The sequence below is a fragment of the Danio rerio genome, chromosome 8 (assembly GCF_049306965.1).
Source record: "Danio rerio strain Tuebingen ecotype United States chromosome 8, GRCz12tu, whole genome shotgun sequence".
In the NCBI taxonomy this organism is placed as follows: Eukaryota; Metazoa; Chordata; class Actinopteri; order Cypriniformes; family Danionidae; genus Danio; species Danio rerio.
The window spans coordinates 19,535,968-19,554,156 of NC_133183.1; the positions used below are offsets into that span (position 1 = coordinate 19,535,968).

Below are 18,189 nucleotides of genomic sequence, written 5' to 3' on the forward strand. Positions count from 1 at the left end.
CAGATGTGTAGTTCTCCAGGGTTCTGCAAAGGCTAAATCGCTGGTGATCTTGACACACTGGTTGCATGCAATGTCACAGCTTCTCATTTAGAACTAAAAGTTTTAAAAGTTTCTATATACAGATTTGTTTCTAAATTTAATTAGATTTTTTCCCATAGAAATAGCAGATACATCATGAAGATATCTTTTAGTGCATGTAGACACCCATTTTCGTTTATTTGCTGATCTGCAATGAGTCTAAGCCAATGTGCAAGATGTAAAATAGACATTCAGAAAACGTCTCTGTATTTTGGTCCCCACACCAACAAATGCTAAACAGTCAAAGTAAGCATCAACATAGAGTATACAAAACTCCAAAATGTAAATCAGAGCTGTCTGAGAATTTTCCTACACAAATAGCACACATATCTCACAAAGATGTCTACTTGATATGCATGGTTTATCTAGATGTATATTTCAGAGCAACTGCAATGTGTCTGTGAGTCATTTCCTGTAAGATGTAAATTAGACATTACGAAAATGTCTACATTTCTCTATGGTCCCCAAAAATATCATAAACGGTCATAACCATAAATAATATAGATATACAGTAGAGCCCAAAAAGCCAAAGAAGTAGTGTCTGCCCCCCCCCCCCCCCTCCTCCCCATCCAAAAACAAAAACACCACACATATATCAGAGATATTTCTATTTCAAGTGTATGCTTTCATAGAAGATGTATAATTTAGAGCATCTGTAATGTGCCTGTGAGACATTTCCTGTAAGATGTAATACAGACACTAAGAAAATGGCTACATTAGTTTATATTATGCATCCCTAAAATACTCATAGACTGTCATAACAAGCATAACAAATATAGTAGAGAGGTGTCTATTCCATGTGCATGTTTTCATTTAGAAGACATACATTTCAGTGCATATCTAGACTTTAAAAACATGTCTATATTTGATTTGGGTCTAGATAAATATATTAGAAGATGCAGCACCAGAAGATCATTACTATAAACTACTTCGCAATTGTGGTTTATTCAACTCGCACAATTTTAACTGAAAAAAGGTGCAGCTGCTGTCATTCTGTCTCATAGGCTGGTTTTAACAAAGCCAGCATCTGGTACTGGACTGCAGTGCACTATTTAAGGATGTCTGCTTTTAGTGCTTGACTTTTCCTGTACCATTTGTGCTACAAACATAAATGCTACTTCAAATCTAAATCAAATCAGTTGTCGAGAAGTGGTGTGCTAAAACTTTCTAGACATTAAGACTTTTGCCAGCTGGGTGATAAAGCAGGCTTTTACGGTTGAGTCTCAAACTATCTGCTGGATCATAACAGACTAAACATCAACCACAAGCACTTTAGCAACCATGCAGCAAAACTGACCACCAAGCAAACTGGAATGGCTTCTAGTTTTTATTCATTCATTCATTCATTCATTCATTTTCTTTTCAGCTTAGTCCCTTTATTAATCCAGGGTCACCACTTCGAAATAAACCACCAACTTATCCAGCACGTTTTTACGCAGCGGATGCCCTTCCAGCCCCAATCTCTGGGAAACATCCATCCACACACACTCATTCACACACACACACACACACATACCCTACAGAAAAATTTGCCTACCCAATTTAACTTTACAGCATGTCTTTGGACATTGGGGAAAACCGGAGCACCTGGAGGAAACCCACGCGAACGCAGAGAGAACATGCAAACTCCTTCTAGTTTTTATTAATTTTTATTATTCTTTTTTTTTAAGTTCCCAGGTTCTGCAGGTTGCAACGTCTGAGATTTTGCTTGCCAATCTTAAGCCAAATGTTATGGTTTGTTTTGGTTCAATTTGGAATTTCCCCAAACAGCGCAGAGCCCGGGGGACCAGAGTGAGTTCTCTGACTTGGCCCCCCTGATCCTTTATTAATTATTTTGACTAATTACTGACCCTTTAACAACCGCAATACACCACCCTTAGCCATCTTAGTTAAGCACGATGCAGTGAATCTGTCATCATCATTTCAATTTGAAACAAAACTGGACAGCGCACAGAGCCCTGAGGAACTACTATTGAGCTATACGCTAAAAATAGAAAAACAAATCCATAAATAGACATTTTAATGCAAAGGAACTCTCTCTCTCTCACATGGTACAAAAGGGTAAACATATTACGATACAAGTCACCACATGTCAATACGGCTTTCAGATGATAGACTTTAGTGATACAAAAAGAGGTATACTCAACTAAAAAGCCCTCAAAGAGTGAAGAAGAGCAAAATAACTGATGCTTTAAATAGATCTTGCCAAACCTAAGTAAAAGATCAAAGACCTGACAGTACAAAGACATGATAATGCAGTCATTTAGAAACCGTGTTGCTGATTTCGAGCTGTTATGTCACCAGTAGTGGACCGTGAGCTAAATAAAAAACTCTCTCAGCAAAGAGGACAGTTAAATAAAGGATGCGAGAGACACAGATAGAGGTCTCAGAGGGCAAGAGAGACTGAAATACAAAGCCAAAATAAACACAAAATCACTACTGACACTTTCAAAGCACAGTTCAACCAAATGAACCTCACATCATCTGAAATTTACTTGAATGTCAGTATGAAAAACATGGATAACAAGTAACCATTCACGTTAATTAGAGTAAAAGGAGCAGCTTGAACATTGTGCTAAACATCTCCCTTTGTGTTCCTGGCAAGAAGTTACCCAAACAATGTTGTTGTTTTTTACAATCCATCCATTATCCATCACATAAAACAGCCAATCTGCCCTGTTTCTTCCTCCGTTTCATCTCATCTATCTCAGTACAACGGTACCTTTCACTCGCAGATAGAACAGCAGTGTTAGCAGCATCCCTATATGGGCTGGTGGTGCCTGGACCCACTTCAGTGTTCCTTTTCCATCCTTGCTGCCATTTCACTGGAGCTCAGCCCGTGTCTCCTGGTCCCCACTGACTCTTTCCCATTCCCTCTCAGTATTGAAGCATCATACACCCCTCTGTCTCCCTCTGCCTACACACACACACACACACACTTCTAAAAAAAAAAAAAACACAGTGGCTCCGAGCATGCTCAGTTTGACTTTATCGGATGTTTTTTTTTTTTTTTTGGGTTGTGCCAATTCTCTTCTCTCTTCTTGTTTCAGGAGGACCCCTGCAGGTTGTTGCCCTCACTTGTAGACACTTGTTATAACATGAACTTGCCACAAGAGGGCAAAACTGACTTTTCTGACTGCACTGGCCTGGTTCTGTGACTCTAGGGACTTGATGCTATTATTACATTTTGTGCAGTAAGAAGGTGACGTTTTAGGATTCAGAGAGTGGCATATAGCAGAGATGAATGCTTCCTCTTTTTGTGAGATTCTGGGAAGGGGTTGGATTTACATCTTAGTACAATAAATGTGACTAGCAGCGCAAAGTTCTAGGAGTGATTTTATTTTATTTTAGTTTACTTCATTTATAGAGCTATTTATGAAAACAGAACACCCAATAATGTACTTCATCTATATACAGTATGTTAACAAAATTATTTCTGCTTTATTAGCTGATACCAACAAGAACATGCACCAAAACACTAGCAAACAATACAAGAATTACGCAGCACTATCAAAAGATCTTAGCAAGACTAGTGGAATAAGAAACAAAATAGATTGACATGTATAAAGGAAGAAGAGAAAAAATATTACAGAAAAAAATAATTAAAGAGACATTGTCAAAATATACAGTGCATCTGTATCACAGGCGAACTCCAATTAAACTGCTGAAACATCTCAAGAATGATCAGTGGAAACAGAATGTGCCTGAGCTTAATTTAGAGCTTCACAGCAAAAGCTGTGAATATCTGTGTACATGTGATTTTTCAGGTTTTTTATATTTTAATAAATTTGCAAGATTTTTTTTTTTTTTCGCACTGTCATCATGGGGTATTTGTGTGGAATTTTGAGGAAATAAATGAATTTAATTCATTTTATAACAAGACTGTAAAATAAAAAAATGTGGAAAAAGTGAAGCGCTATGAATACTTTTCAGATGCACTGTACATCTAAGAAAGGGGCCCCATATTTTATCATACATCTTCTCTTTGCTGAATCTAGAGAAAAGTTTCCTCCAGCTTGAGGGCAGAAACTATTTGAGTTAACCATTTGAAACAACCCAGGCTCATTGTGGAAACGTAGTCCCGCGGACGTTTCTGGAGTACGCGGAATACGTCCCGGCGGGTACGTACGGCTGCAGTTTTTGTTTTTGCGAATCCGCGAGAGGCCGCTGTTGTGTGATTTTTCTCATCTTGAAAATCTCTCGCGAGTGCGGTTCGTTCCCGCGCTGTTCTCGCGTCAACCCGCCAGAGGCCGCTGTCCAACTGACCTGATGATTGACTGCACGACGGCCAATCGGCTGACCGCCCTCCTCTTTCCCTGAACCCAACCAATTTTACCGATTGACCCGCCCGCCCGCTCGCTTCCCTAAACCCGAGCAACAGTTTACAAAAGCCGTTCAAAAAAAGAAAAGCCCTGATTTTTTTTTTTCTACCGCGTTTTCGGATTTCACCGCGTTCTCACCCTGTTATGAAACTCGTTCATTTAATTTTTGGGATTCTGTTTTTGCCTTACCTGATTGCTGGAACTGCTCTTCCCCGGACTCGAAACCGATCGCCGTGGTCAACTCCTCCTCTCTGCATCTCGAGCCTGCCGACGTTACACGGTGAGCTGAGTGGACAAACGGGTTGCAGCGGGAAGGCCCTCCACAAGGAGGTAAGCGGTCAGCCGGCAAGCGCGAAAGGGAACAGCGTCACACCGCCCCGCAGCGTTCGCTTGAAAAAAATAAATGCAGCCGTACGTACCTCCCGGGACGTATTCCGCTGTCTCCAGAAACGTCCACGGGACTACGTTTTCAGAATGAGCTTGGGTTGATTTAAAAACATGGAGGTGTCATGGATTTCCACTCCATCAGAATTACTCTCTTGGCCAGCACCATGATGTTTAGGCCAAGTTAAAGCCTGGACTGAACATCCAAATAACGTTATTCCTCATCAATGTTAACGTCCATTTCAAAAGCCTGAGAATAAAGTTTGAAGATTCTTTGGTAACACTTTATTTTGATGGTCCATTTTAATATTAGTAGATTATCTGCTGAAATTGACATTTAACTGACTATAAGAATATTTGCAAGTACTTGTCAACTTACACTAACCCTAATCCTAACCCCAACCTGACAGTCTACGTATAATCTAATGAGAATTAGCTGGCATGTAGATGCAATGTAAATTAAATTCAACAAACAGACCATCAAAATAAAGCATGTCCAAAATTCTAATATTTCTGGACATGACCAGAATATATGACCATAGGTCCTGACAACACCTTTGCAGTTATCACACAAAGTAGAAATAAAAGGATACAGCTTATTAAGTTTGGCTTTAGTGTAGTGTAATCCAAAAATACTTGTCTGTGGGTGAATTTATGAACAATGTGTGAATTAAGGAACAAAGAGGCAGCAGTTCATTCTCTTAATGACCAATGCAGTGCATAAATCAGTGCAAACAAGCAGAGTTGATTATAATTAGGTGAATGTAATAACAACAGAGACACAAAGTGGATAAAGCTATTATTAAGTTATTTTGGGGAATTAGATAATGGCACAAAAAGCAATAAACTGACTAACTGAAATAATACTCTCTGCCCAGATATTTTGGATTTGAAAGAGAAACTCTAACAAATACATATGCAATAAGGTCAGATGCTAAATTAACTTTACATTCAGTCATTTAGCAGATGTTTTCATCCAATGAGAAAAGGATCAAGCGACTAATCATAAAGAGACAGTACTCACATCATGCTACAAACACAAAGCTTCTGATTTTGCTAGGAAAATACAAGTTATATAGGTAAGGATTAAGAACAGTTTTTATTACTATTATTATTAGTCATTTGAAGTTAGCTGTGTCCATATCATTCAGCACTAATGTATGCACTGTAGCAAGTAAAGAGAATGTATATAACAGGCTAACAATTGCACAAATTAGCCCATTAGTATAAGGGTCATCATAATTTTAGTAATTGGTTGATGTCTTAAGACCAATATTGTGAATGATGTACACTGACAACAAATATTTCACAATGTTACAGAATGTTTAGTAAAATACTAAAAATACAGCACAAATCAAACACTGTATTTCTGTGTTGACCTTATTCTTCGCGTACGAGCGAGTGCAGCCGTTTGAATCTTTTTGCTCGACACTTTCAGTCTCATTCACTTCCATTCATTTTTAGACAGCTCGCTCTGGTGCTTGATGTTGCAAACTTATATTTTCTTATTATATTATTCTGCTTTGTCAGTATAATCATGAATACAGTAGAGTAAGTAGTTTGTTATTTCTTCCATAGGCAAATGAATCAGAAGTTCTAAAACAATTGCAAAAATGAGCGCACTTCCGCATTAAAAATAAAGGTCAATATTGTATGTCATATGCCTACAAATCCAAAAATTAAAACAATTTCTGAAGCATAATGTGACATTATATACATGGGTAATGATACTATGCTTTGGTTTCACAAGAATAAATTACATTTTAAAACAAAATAAAACAGAAAACATTATTTTATTTAAACTATAACATTAATTCACTGAAAAATTATCTTAAATTAAATTAAACTAAAATGATTTTTAGAAATTTAATTTAATTTAATTTAATTTAATTTAATTTAATTTAATTTAATTTAATTTAATTTAATTTAATTTAATTTAATTTAATAGATGCAGATTTGATAAGTGGTTGCTTCTTAAAACATCAAATCTTATTAGCCCCAATTTTGATTTTGTTCTATTTTGGTGTATGGAACAAATTTCAAGGTTATTTATTTACTTGTTTATTTAAATAAAAAATAAAAAACTACTGCAATGGCACAAAACGTGTGGACAATATGTTCTTACTTCATCACATTCATGCATAGTACTTTGTATAATTACTGAATGTACACACACTCACACATGCATACATGAGAGAGATCAGAGTTCATCATATATTCTTGACTCATTATACCTTTGGAACCATAAATCCTGAATATTTGACTTCTCTATCTCTCCTTTTCTCCTGTTCTCTCTTAATTCCCCAGCAAAGACCTTGATTTCTCTCCTCGACTGGCTGATGTTGCAATACTTTGAAGGTTGTGAAAGCATTTCCCAAATACCAAAGCAATGAGAATCTCTCTCTTTCTCTCTCTTTCCTCAGGATGTTATCAGAGTCCAGCCCTGCTCTGGAAACTCATCTTATCTGAGGACTTTCACCTCCACCGGTGCTTCAGCTCGTACAGCTTCACCGCACCACATTCCTTCATCCACTTTCAGTCCTTTTACCGTCAGCTCAATGAAGCAATTATTGCATGCCACAGTATCTATTAAAGAACGATGTGACCTTCAGTATGAATCAGATGTTTAATATGACAAATAGAAATGGCAGGACTTGACGCAGATTTATAAAATGATGCCAGGAATTTCAGCAATGAGAGAGAGAGAGAGCACATTATGTCCTGTGCTGTGGAGAAATGCATTTTAGTTGCCATCTGACAGCAAAATGATTGGCCAGATTAACAACATTGTAACATACTGTATACTTGATACACAAATACACAACATTGAGGCAATAAAAATTAAAAATAAAAGAAGTAGTAGTTATCACCATATTTCACCAGGTTAATTTACAAACATTAGTAACTGTAAACATTTTGGCACACTTGTTACAAGTTTTATTTTAAATGTGTATTTAAATTAGCGATGAGCAAGATCAGCGTATTGTTGTCACATAAATGCATTGATTATTTATCGCTCACTGGCTCTGAATACACAGACATCACACAAACACATACAAACAGTGGGTCACATGAGGGTTAGGATGTTAAACAGTACTGGCTTGGGTTGGGTGGCATCACTCTCTTTTGAATTCATTGCTCAATTTTCAGTCAATCTTTATGTTTATTTGTCTATTTAATCTTTATCTTTATTTGTCTTTATTTTAGATTTTTTTTTGGCAATCAAGAGTACATTAGTGACAAAACAAATACTAATAATATATAAATAAGACACAAAACATTATGCAAAAACCAACACCTTTCCCACAAAATAAAAAAAATATATAATATAAAAAGTAAATAAGTAAAACGCATATATAAATGCAATTAATCGCAGAAAAATCCTGCAATTAAAAATGGAAACACTGCCCATCAATAGTTTAAATATGCAGTATGTAAGTTTGACACCCAGTGGTTGAACTAGGTATTGCACCCCTGGATCAAAACACACACAAGCGCAGGTTGCCAGATTAATCAGCAGGTTACCAGATTAAAAATAAACAGCGTGCCAAACTATCAAGCCAAAAGGCTGATTGAAATAGTGTAAATAAAAGCGATTGCACGCGATAAAAGGAATATTTTTCATGTTAAAAGGAGTTTTTGTCCTAACCAACACCTGCAGTTTATATTTTAGAAAAGGCTTCTATTTCCTGCAGCTGAACAACAGAAAACTGACAATGATCACCTCAGGTACACTTCATGTGCATTATTCAATGTTAAATGCTAATAATATGAGTTTGCCATTTCACATGACATTTATCGTCATACTACTGAAAGCAGCAGGCGATAGTCCTCCTCAGATTTTGAAAATAAACCGTTTGAAATTGAAATTCAAACTGTGCAAGTCAACACATATTAGTGATTCAGCATCTACATTTAATGAAGTTTAAAAGGTTTATTATGTATTAATTTGATTGTAAATCTTACCATTTCTTTGGCAGCAAGTGCACTATTGTGTGCTTCTAAATGGCTGTTAGTACGCGGGGCTACAACGTAATCTGCTCACCTAATGTTTTCATTTATAATATTTATATCATTTGCCAATTAATAACCCTCTCATGTGGAACTCTGAATCTGCATCTCAATTTGGAGTCTGTTACTGTCCATTTGGAGGTCGCCTTTGGGTCACGGACGCACACTTTGAGAGCTTTCATGGCAGCATGTATGAAAGATGCTGTTTTCCAAAGCAACCCAGTGTGCTGAAATATAATTGGCTAAAGTGGAATTCCGTGGATGTACCAGTTTACAGTTTGTTAGTGTTCAACAGAAGAAACTCAGCAGATCAAACTCAACAGATTGGAAAGAGAAGGGCGAGTAAACAGTGGCAAAATCTTTATTTTTGGGTGAACTATCCCTTAAATTCAGTTGTGTTTCTACGCCTGACAGCATGGATTCAGCCTCTTTCGTTTATCTATTAAGAGAGACTGTGTGATTTCATGTAAATGCAGAGGTTAGTTGAAGGTCCTGTGACTGGTATATATACAGTCAGCAGATAAAAGTTTGTACAGCTCTAATGGTTTTCCATTATGGCCCAGTAGTGCGTCACTGAAATAAAATTGCATGTGTGTGGATCAGTCACTGAGCGGATGTGCTCAAACAGCATCCTGTGATTAAAGCAAACAAGCACGAGAGTTATTCAAACAGTTTATAAAATGTCATTTAAAACAAATCCAGGAAACAAATAGAGCTCAAATATGTGTATAATGCATTATTAAATACTAAATCACAAATTAGCCCATAACTTATGCATTCATTTGAACAATTTCTGTAATGGTGAGTAGAGATTCAATTAAGTGCCATGTAAATAAATGAATACTAAATATATATTTTTTTATTTCAAAAATTAATTATGAAGACATTTTAATTTATTTTTTTAGGTTACACTTTATTTTGATGGTCCATTAGAGTTTTAGTAGACTGTCTGCTTATTATCTGTTGATACTGCTCCTTCAACAGACTTTTAACGGACTATAAAAAACTTTGCAAAAACATGTCAACTTACACTAACCCTAACATTCTATTTATAATCTAATGAGAATTAGTTGGAATGTAGATGCAATGTAACTTAAATTCAACAAACGGACCATCAAAATAAAGTGTGTCCATTTATTTAAATAAAATCATAAATACAATTAATTAAAATTGTTAAAAGCCATTACACTTAAAAAGAATATGGTAGAAAAAATTAAATACATTATAATAATTAGTATTTGTCAATGTATGTAAAGATGTAATTTAAGTGTTATGATTATCTAAACTGCACATTTTCCATCGTAGTCTTTATCTAAATATATTCTAAAACAATTTACCCAACCCTAAAGATACTTACAACATTTATGAAAAAAAAATACTTATAATATATTTAATTTTACTTTGAAAAATATTGTATTATCATATTAATATCATATTTTTCTATTTATTTTCATGACAATTTTAATGCAATCAATTTTTATATTAAAGTCTTTTTTTATAAAACAATGAGATAAAATTGTGGCTTGGGAACAGCATCCTAAAGATATTTATTATATATATATATATATATATAATAATACATATTTGTATATTTAATTTCTATTAGTTTTTTTAATAAGATCTTTATACAAAATGTTTTTAAAAATCATCATCATCATCATCATCATCATCATCCTGCACCCCAGACCTGCATTTCCTTCTTGAGCATCACTGGATGTTTCATCTTTTGTATTGCAATTCCATCATTTGTGCTCATTATAATAAGATGGATCTCAGCAGCATACAGTAGCTGGTCAAACAGGTCAAATATTCAGATGCTGCAGGACCTGGAGCTTTTTTCTGAACAACAGCAGACAGTTTAACTGCTCAGGGCAAACAACTTACCCTCAAACAACTACCACATAACAAAAAACATTCATAGTACATCTCAAGCAATTTACATGAGCTTTTCAGGACAGTACTTGTTTTCATTCATTTCCAATCTGGATTGTGTGGAAACATATGACCACAACTATAGGCTAGAAATATGGTCACACTTTATTTTGATGGTCTGTTTGTTGAATTTAAGTTACATTGCATCTACATGCCAACAAATTCTCACTAGATTATACATAGACCGTTAGGTTGGGGTTGGGGGTAGGGTTAGTATGAGTTGACATGTACTTGCAAAGTTTCCTATAGTCAGTTAAATGTCTGTTGTAGGAGCAGTATCAACAGATATTAAGCAGACAGTCTACTAATACTTAGATGGACCATCAAAATAAAGTGTTACCAAATATATGATTTACTTTTTTTTTATTCTAGCTAAATAGAAAGCAGAATCGGCGGTTTATTCCGCTGTGGGAAACTCTGATTAATAAAGGGACTAGTCAAAAAAGAAAAGAAATGAGTGAATGAAAAAGCAGAATCAATACTTTAAATGTTTCAGACAACCATTTGAAACCCTCCAGAAGATGATGATGATGATGATAAAGATGATATCACCGTCCTCCATGTTTTCTCTCTCACCGACCACACACTGAATCCTGCTACAGAATCAGTCTGAGCAGCCTGTCAGATGTATTTATCAAACACATGTGTCTGTGTAATCCAATCGTGACGCTTGACAAATGTTTCATGCTGGTAAAAACAAAGCGAATTGGACAGAGTGGGCATTGATGAAAACGTGAAACAAAAAGCCAAGCACGCATTGACTGACAGGATGACATCATTTACAAGAACAGCCGGACACTGGCACAACAGAGACAACATTAAAAAACACATCAAACACACTTTTTCTGACTTTTACTCGAGGGCTGTTATTTTTGTGGACATGTATATGCTTGTGCACTACATAAAGCTGAATAAAATCACTTTTAATTCATTTCAATTCAATACAGCTTTATTTGTTTAGCACTTTAACAATGTAGATTGTGTCAAAGCAGCTTTACATAAATGGTCGTAATAACTGGATCAGGGTAGTTCAGTTCTTAGTGTTTAAGATCAGTTCAGTTTAGCTCAGTTCAGTGTAGTTTGAAATCATTACTGAAAGTCCAAACACTAAAGAGCAAATTCAACGATTAGCAACTAAATCCAATAGCAATTTAAAAAAAAAAAAAACACACAAGCCCCTCATACCATCTTCTCAAACCAGTTTTAATATTAAATACTGCAAGACAACATATAAGAACGAAAAAAGTAGCATTTTTTTTATTTTTTTTTCTTTTCTTTAACTGAGGATTCATGAACATTTACTTAGGGGGTATTATACACCCCCTAGTGTGATTGGCTAACAGTTTTGTAATGAAGACTGACAGCCTACACCCTTCATAGATGAACGCTACTCTGATTTAGGTTAAAATGCTAAAATACTCATCACATATGAAGCAACAAGTTACTGCAGACAAAGCAAACAATAAACACATAATATAAAATAGTTACTCACACTTGCCTCATTTCCACTGAGCAGTATGGTACAGTTCAGTTCAGTACATTAAAATACGGTTCAGTATGAGTCACCCTGATCAGGCTTGCGTTCCCATTGCACCCTTACTTGGTCGGTGTGTTATACGCCCAAAAGTTGTGATTAAAGTCATTCTCAATCAAAGTAGAAAGTCACATTGGCCATTTACATACTGTGTCTTTTGCGCACTCAAGCCAAGTGGGCGTTGATCTTCTTCTGTGGAGGCGGTGTTTAAAAACACTCTTAGCCCTATCATACACCCAAGGTGCAAGAGGTGTATGGCCCGATTTGTTGCTGTTTTCAGACCAGCGCAACCCTAATTTTCACATTTTGCACCATGTTGTTTAAATAGCAAATCCATTTGCACCAGTCTGTGTATTCATGGGTGTGCTGGTCTATAAAGGAGGTGTGTAAAGGCGCATTTTTTGGCACGTTGCTATTTTGAGAAATTGAAATAGACCATGCCATTGACCAACTAAAAGCTGCTCTAAAGTCCAGTGCAGAGCATTAAGTTTGTGCAAAGCTTACACATTGATACATCAATATCTTTACATATGAAAAAAAAAATGTAAGGATTAAAATGTTACAAAAATTATTAATTTTTAAATACGCTATATTTAAAACCACTGCCTGCATGCCTTCTTCATCTCAGGGTGGCTTTTTCAGTTTATTCATGACAATTTGCTTTTGTATAATATTATTATTAGCAGTATTATTTATTATGTGCATATTTATATTTGTTTTAATAAAAACCAGTTTAGATTTGTTCACCTGTCAGGTTTTGGCATCACCACATGGGGCATAAGAATAAGACGTCTTTGAATATAACTGAATTTTTTGACCACACTTCCTTATTATTGTTCGTTTATTCATTTGCTGGCAATTAGAACTGAATTTAGAAATAGTTTTGAAACAAATCTTTGTGCTTAACAAACTAAATTAAATATGTAGGCTAATGGATGTCTTCAGCAGAGCACGTACAATATCGTTTCCTTACCCACGAAAGTGAAGGAGTAAAGAGTAAAAGTAAAGTGAAGAGAAAGTAAAGAGGCCAAATGGAAGAGTCTCGTTCTTTATCCTCGTGCTGCATATGGTCTGTTTACCTGTTTCTCTCTAGTGAAGCCCTCAGTTTTTCCACGTACAAAGTCCGCCATGTAACTAGCAAATGCGCAATGGCGAGACACAACTAAAAGGGAATGACAGATGAGACTCTGATTGGTTTAATGCACATTATGCTCAAAACACTGCCATAACACATTAAGTGAATAAGCACAACCCTGTTAGACCATGCGCCAGTGCGCAAACCGTATTTTTCCGTCCTTAAAAAAGCAAAAGTGGATTCGGACATGCCCTTGATGCTTTTTGCTTTAAACTTTGCGCCTAGATCGGTAAAGTAGAGCCCTCTTATGGAATTAAGTAGCACATTTAACAACATTTGCTTTTAGCAAATTGGTGTCAATTTAAGCTGTTTTTAGACAAACAAAAAAGTTTGAGTTTTGAAACTTACAGCATGTTTTTAAAAGTGCAGCGACCTCTCTCTCAAAACATCTAGTGAATTTTGATTTTCAGTTCATGACACCTTTAGGTACTACAGATCATTTACTTTTTGTAGCATTTCATATAATGAATCTCTGAAGATGTCAAATGAGTTAATTTGCTGTGCTGTTGAGTTGTTAGTCTTATATGATTATCTGCAGATTTAAGGGAAACATTACAGTACGTCTTCAATATGTTTTCCGAAGAGGAGCAGATGGTGTCTAGGAACTTCAAGCTACAGAAACGTAAACACGAACGAGATGAGTGAAATAGTCTGCTTTTATCATGGGCAAACCTCCAAATGAAGCAGTTTGAAGAGGGGGAAGGAGATGGTGGTCACTTTAAAAGCTTTTTCGAAGACATCCATCCTCAGACAACAAACCAATTAGCTTAACAACCACTCAGAGCGAAAGAAAACCCATGGTGTGTTATTTTACACAGCTGCCTGAGGTCATTTAGGTTATTATATTAGTTGGGGTCTGACAAAAAAACACCTCAGATGTCGAGACCTTCAGTCTGAACAAAAGAGCAGAATACAGGAAAGTTCAGAAATATGTATATATATATATATTGTGTTAAGATGGACAGAGACCTTTCATTATATTAAAGAAGTCATAAATTGTCCTAAAAAGCTAAAAAATTAAAATAAATATTCCTTAATTATGTTTTTAAATGTCTGTCTGTCTGTGAGCTGAATACTTAGCGGGGGCTCATTTTTAACTGATATGGGGTCTTAAAGCATTCTTCCCCATTCATATAGAACCAGACTAAGCATTATTTGTAGAACATCTGACATCCAAGATTAATTTTAGTTTAAAATTAAAAAAATATATATAATTTAATAATAATTTTTACTTTTGTAACTATTATTTTCTTTCAAAACCAAGACAAAATTGTGAAAACACATTTTTGACATTTTTCTTCATGCATTGGTGAAAAAAAATAGCAAAGTATATGGTGAAAACCCACAAGAAGAAACATATTTGGTGTTTATTTATTTTTTTTTTAGCTAAGCGCTTCATTTTGGTTCAGCCAAGAATTTTCATTTACATGTTATGTTTCAGTTTCTGGTCCCACTTTATATTAAGTGGCCTTAACTAATACACTGAAATTATTAAATCATTACAATGGATTTATTGTCTAAATAGAAGTTTTTACATTGTACTTATGATTGATTAAATGCATGCATGTAACTACATTTGTAATTGTTGAAGTATTTACATTTGTAATTACACTGTTGATGAGTCCTTACACCTTAACCCACCCTTAAACCTATACCACCAAACCTGTTTCTAACCGTACCCGTATCCCACCTCCAGAAAGCACCAGAAGTGTTTTCCAATACATTATGAACACATTAAGTACATCGTATTTATATTTCTATGCAAGCACAAAGTAGTTAAGGACACTACATATAAAGTAGAACCCAGTTTCTTATTGTGTGCACTTTATTCTCTAACAGCAACAATTTTTATTGTAGAAAAAAACACTTGAAATTTAACATGAAATTCCACTTTTTTTTTTTCCTTGTAACTCTTCCCCCTCCCTCCCCCAAATCATCCAAATTTAGTTGAACAGGTAAATGTATTGTTATGCACGGGCTAAGGCAAATAAAAACATATACTGTATTCCACATACAAGCATAATCATTTACACATATCAATCAATTAACCAGTAATGTTAGAGGTATTTGCTTGTGCCATTGTATGGTTTTGTTCTAGAAATTGCATAAACAGATCACAATTTTTATGGTACTCATTTAATTTGCCCTTAATACTGTAGATGATTCTGTCCAGTGCAATGTAATGTCAAATCTTTCAGCCAGTGGTCAATGGATGGACTTTCTATGTTCTTTCAATAGTGCTATCAAACACCTTGCAATCACAAGACACATGTCAATCATTTTAGTTTGATAACCTGATAACTTACAGGAAATAAATCCAAAGCGCAAATTTCAAGTGTATGCGGAATTGGTTTTAAAATAATTGAGGAGATTAATGTGATTACATTTTGCCAGAAAATCTTAACCACCTCACATTACACATAGAATTAAAAAAGAACGCTCCTTTATGTTTTTGGCATTTGAGACATATATCTGGGATGTTTAGTTATGCAGTTTCAAAATGCAACATTATATTAAAGTATATTTCCAACAGATAAAATATGCGATTATTGGCATGTTAACTCGTGGTCGTCATGCGATTATTCGCAATTAAATATTTGAATCGATTGACAGCCCAAATATAAACTGATTAATTATTATAACTATCTTATTTGTTTTGGCTGCAATAAAAGGAGTTTGTATTTTTTCAAAACCATTTTAAGCAATATTTTTTTGATTTTTTACTGAACAAACCATCGTTATTGTCACATCACCAGCGATCCAGTCTAAGCAGATCGCTGGTATATACACTAATTGCTAACGGACTACAAATCCACCATTTTTTGGAATACATGATCCTGTCATGCAGCACACACACTCACAGCAGTTCCTGATCCGGAATGATTGCATACACACAGCCGGAGGATTGTCAAGGACTGATTACAGAGACTATTTAAGCAGCACAGACACACACTGCCCTGCTTTGCTCTGGACCCTCGCCTTGTTTGTCTGCTAATTTTTGCCTGCCTTTTGACTACGACTCTGGATTGCCTGTTTCTGCTTCCTCCTGGTTTGACCATTGCTTTCCTGACCATTCTCTGTTTAATAAACTTGCATTTGGATCCACACTCACATCACGTTACAGTTAGACAATGACTTGTCTAATTGCCCTAACCTCCATAATTAACCTCATTAACCTAGTTAAGCCTTTAATTGTCACTTTAAGCAGAATACTAGTATCTTGAAAAATGTCTAGTAAAATATCTAGTAAAAAGAAATCAGTTATTAGAAAGGAGTTATTTAAACAACTATGCTAAGAAATGTGGTGAAAAATTGGGGAAAAATACACAGGGAACTAATAACTCTAACTTCAACTGTATCCATAGTACAAATCTTGTTCAGCAAAAGAAAACAATTGCCTAGACAATTTGTAATACTGGCTTGACTTGGGCCAGAAGAACAAAAATGGTCTTGATGTCTGAGTCTTGATGTGCCCAGTCTTTTCTGTCACTGGTCAATGTCTCAGAAGTTGTGCTGCTTGACTTCATCCCCCATTTTACGCAGTGTATTCTTATTTAGGTCTGTGTAGCAATGATCGTTTGCCATATTTGAAGTTTCACATTGTTACACATTAAGTCATTGGGATAAAACGTTTTCCCATAGTCAGGAGGTCACACAAACACATTAACAGAGAGCAGGTCAGCTGTGCCATCTGTGGATCAATGCTTACGCAAGTGAACGCAAGCTCGGAGAAACAGCAAAAAAGAGGAACGGAATGACAAGGTGATGGAAGAGCCCTCGTTTTAAACAACAATCCCAACATCATCATATCGCCAACACAATGTCATTCCACCAGAATAGAGCTTTTATCTGTGGCAGAGAGAGAAAGATGAGACTTTTTTTAGACATGTTTAGACAAGAGGGCTGGAAAAGTGGAGGGTTTGTGTCAGTGCTTTAAAAAAGAGAGGATTAACAGTGCAGAAACACCCACCAGAAACTGTGGCTATATCAAATATGGAGGAATGCATTATGGGAGATTATATGCACAGCACACGCTCACTCCACTTCTACTCGTGACTTCGACGCAACAAGAAGTCACAAAATCTGATGTCAGCCATTGAAGCGCAGTAATCCAACACAGATTACAGATGCCCTCCAAATCTTATAAGAGGGGAATTAATTGTGTGACATTATTAAATCTCACATGACCATCTTGAAAGAGCATTATGCAATCCAAAATATCATTGTTGATCTATTTTAAATGCTCAAATACCGTATAAATGTACTGTAAATACTGTATTTCTAATCTCACTTGAGATGCTGTGAAATAAGCAAAGGCTTGTGTCATGATTGTGAGTTTCATCATGTCACCAATCACTAATTTCTGCTATTAGAAACGTCTGTGGAAAGCATTGAAGACAGATTTATGTGTGTGAATAAAGACATTTAAATGCCATCAAATGTAAGATCATTAAACACAAAGTATAAGCTCACACACACTGTAACGTGAAGTGATGCTGGATTTATTAGCAGGTCAGGATAGTCAGGCAAGCAATGGTCAACACAGGAGCAAACAGATTTACACAGGAAATTCAGAATTGTAGTCAATAAGCAGTCAGATGGTCAAAGGCAGGCAGCAGGCATGAATAAAACAACAAAGATTAGAACAAAGATCAGTACCTGGCAAGACTAGGCAAGAGAAATGCGTCGTAATGCTCACAGTAACGTATAATAAGACTCAGCCCTGAAGTGTGTGTGTGCGCGCTGTATTTAAAGTCCATGTAATCAGTTTGTAATGATGCTCCGGCTGTGAG

At 35.7% G+C, this 18,189-nt stretch overlaps 1 protein-coding gene across 4 annotated transcripts in view; it reads right to left on the bottom strand.

Annotated features, from left to right (window-relative positions):
* Positions 1-18,189, bottom strand: part of prkcz (protein kinase C, zeta) — a 223,514-nt gene that overhangs the window by 127,510 nt on the left and 77,815 nt on the right. The window contains exon 1 of one of the 4 annotated variants that reach the window (XM_068222963.2): positions 2,801-3,041. Within the exon in view, the coding sequence (XP_068079064.1) occupies positions 2,801-2,837 (37 nt within the window). The 5' untranslated portion in view covers positions 2,838-3,041. 4 annotated transcript variants of the gene reach the window in all.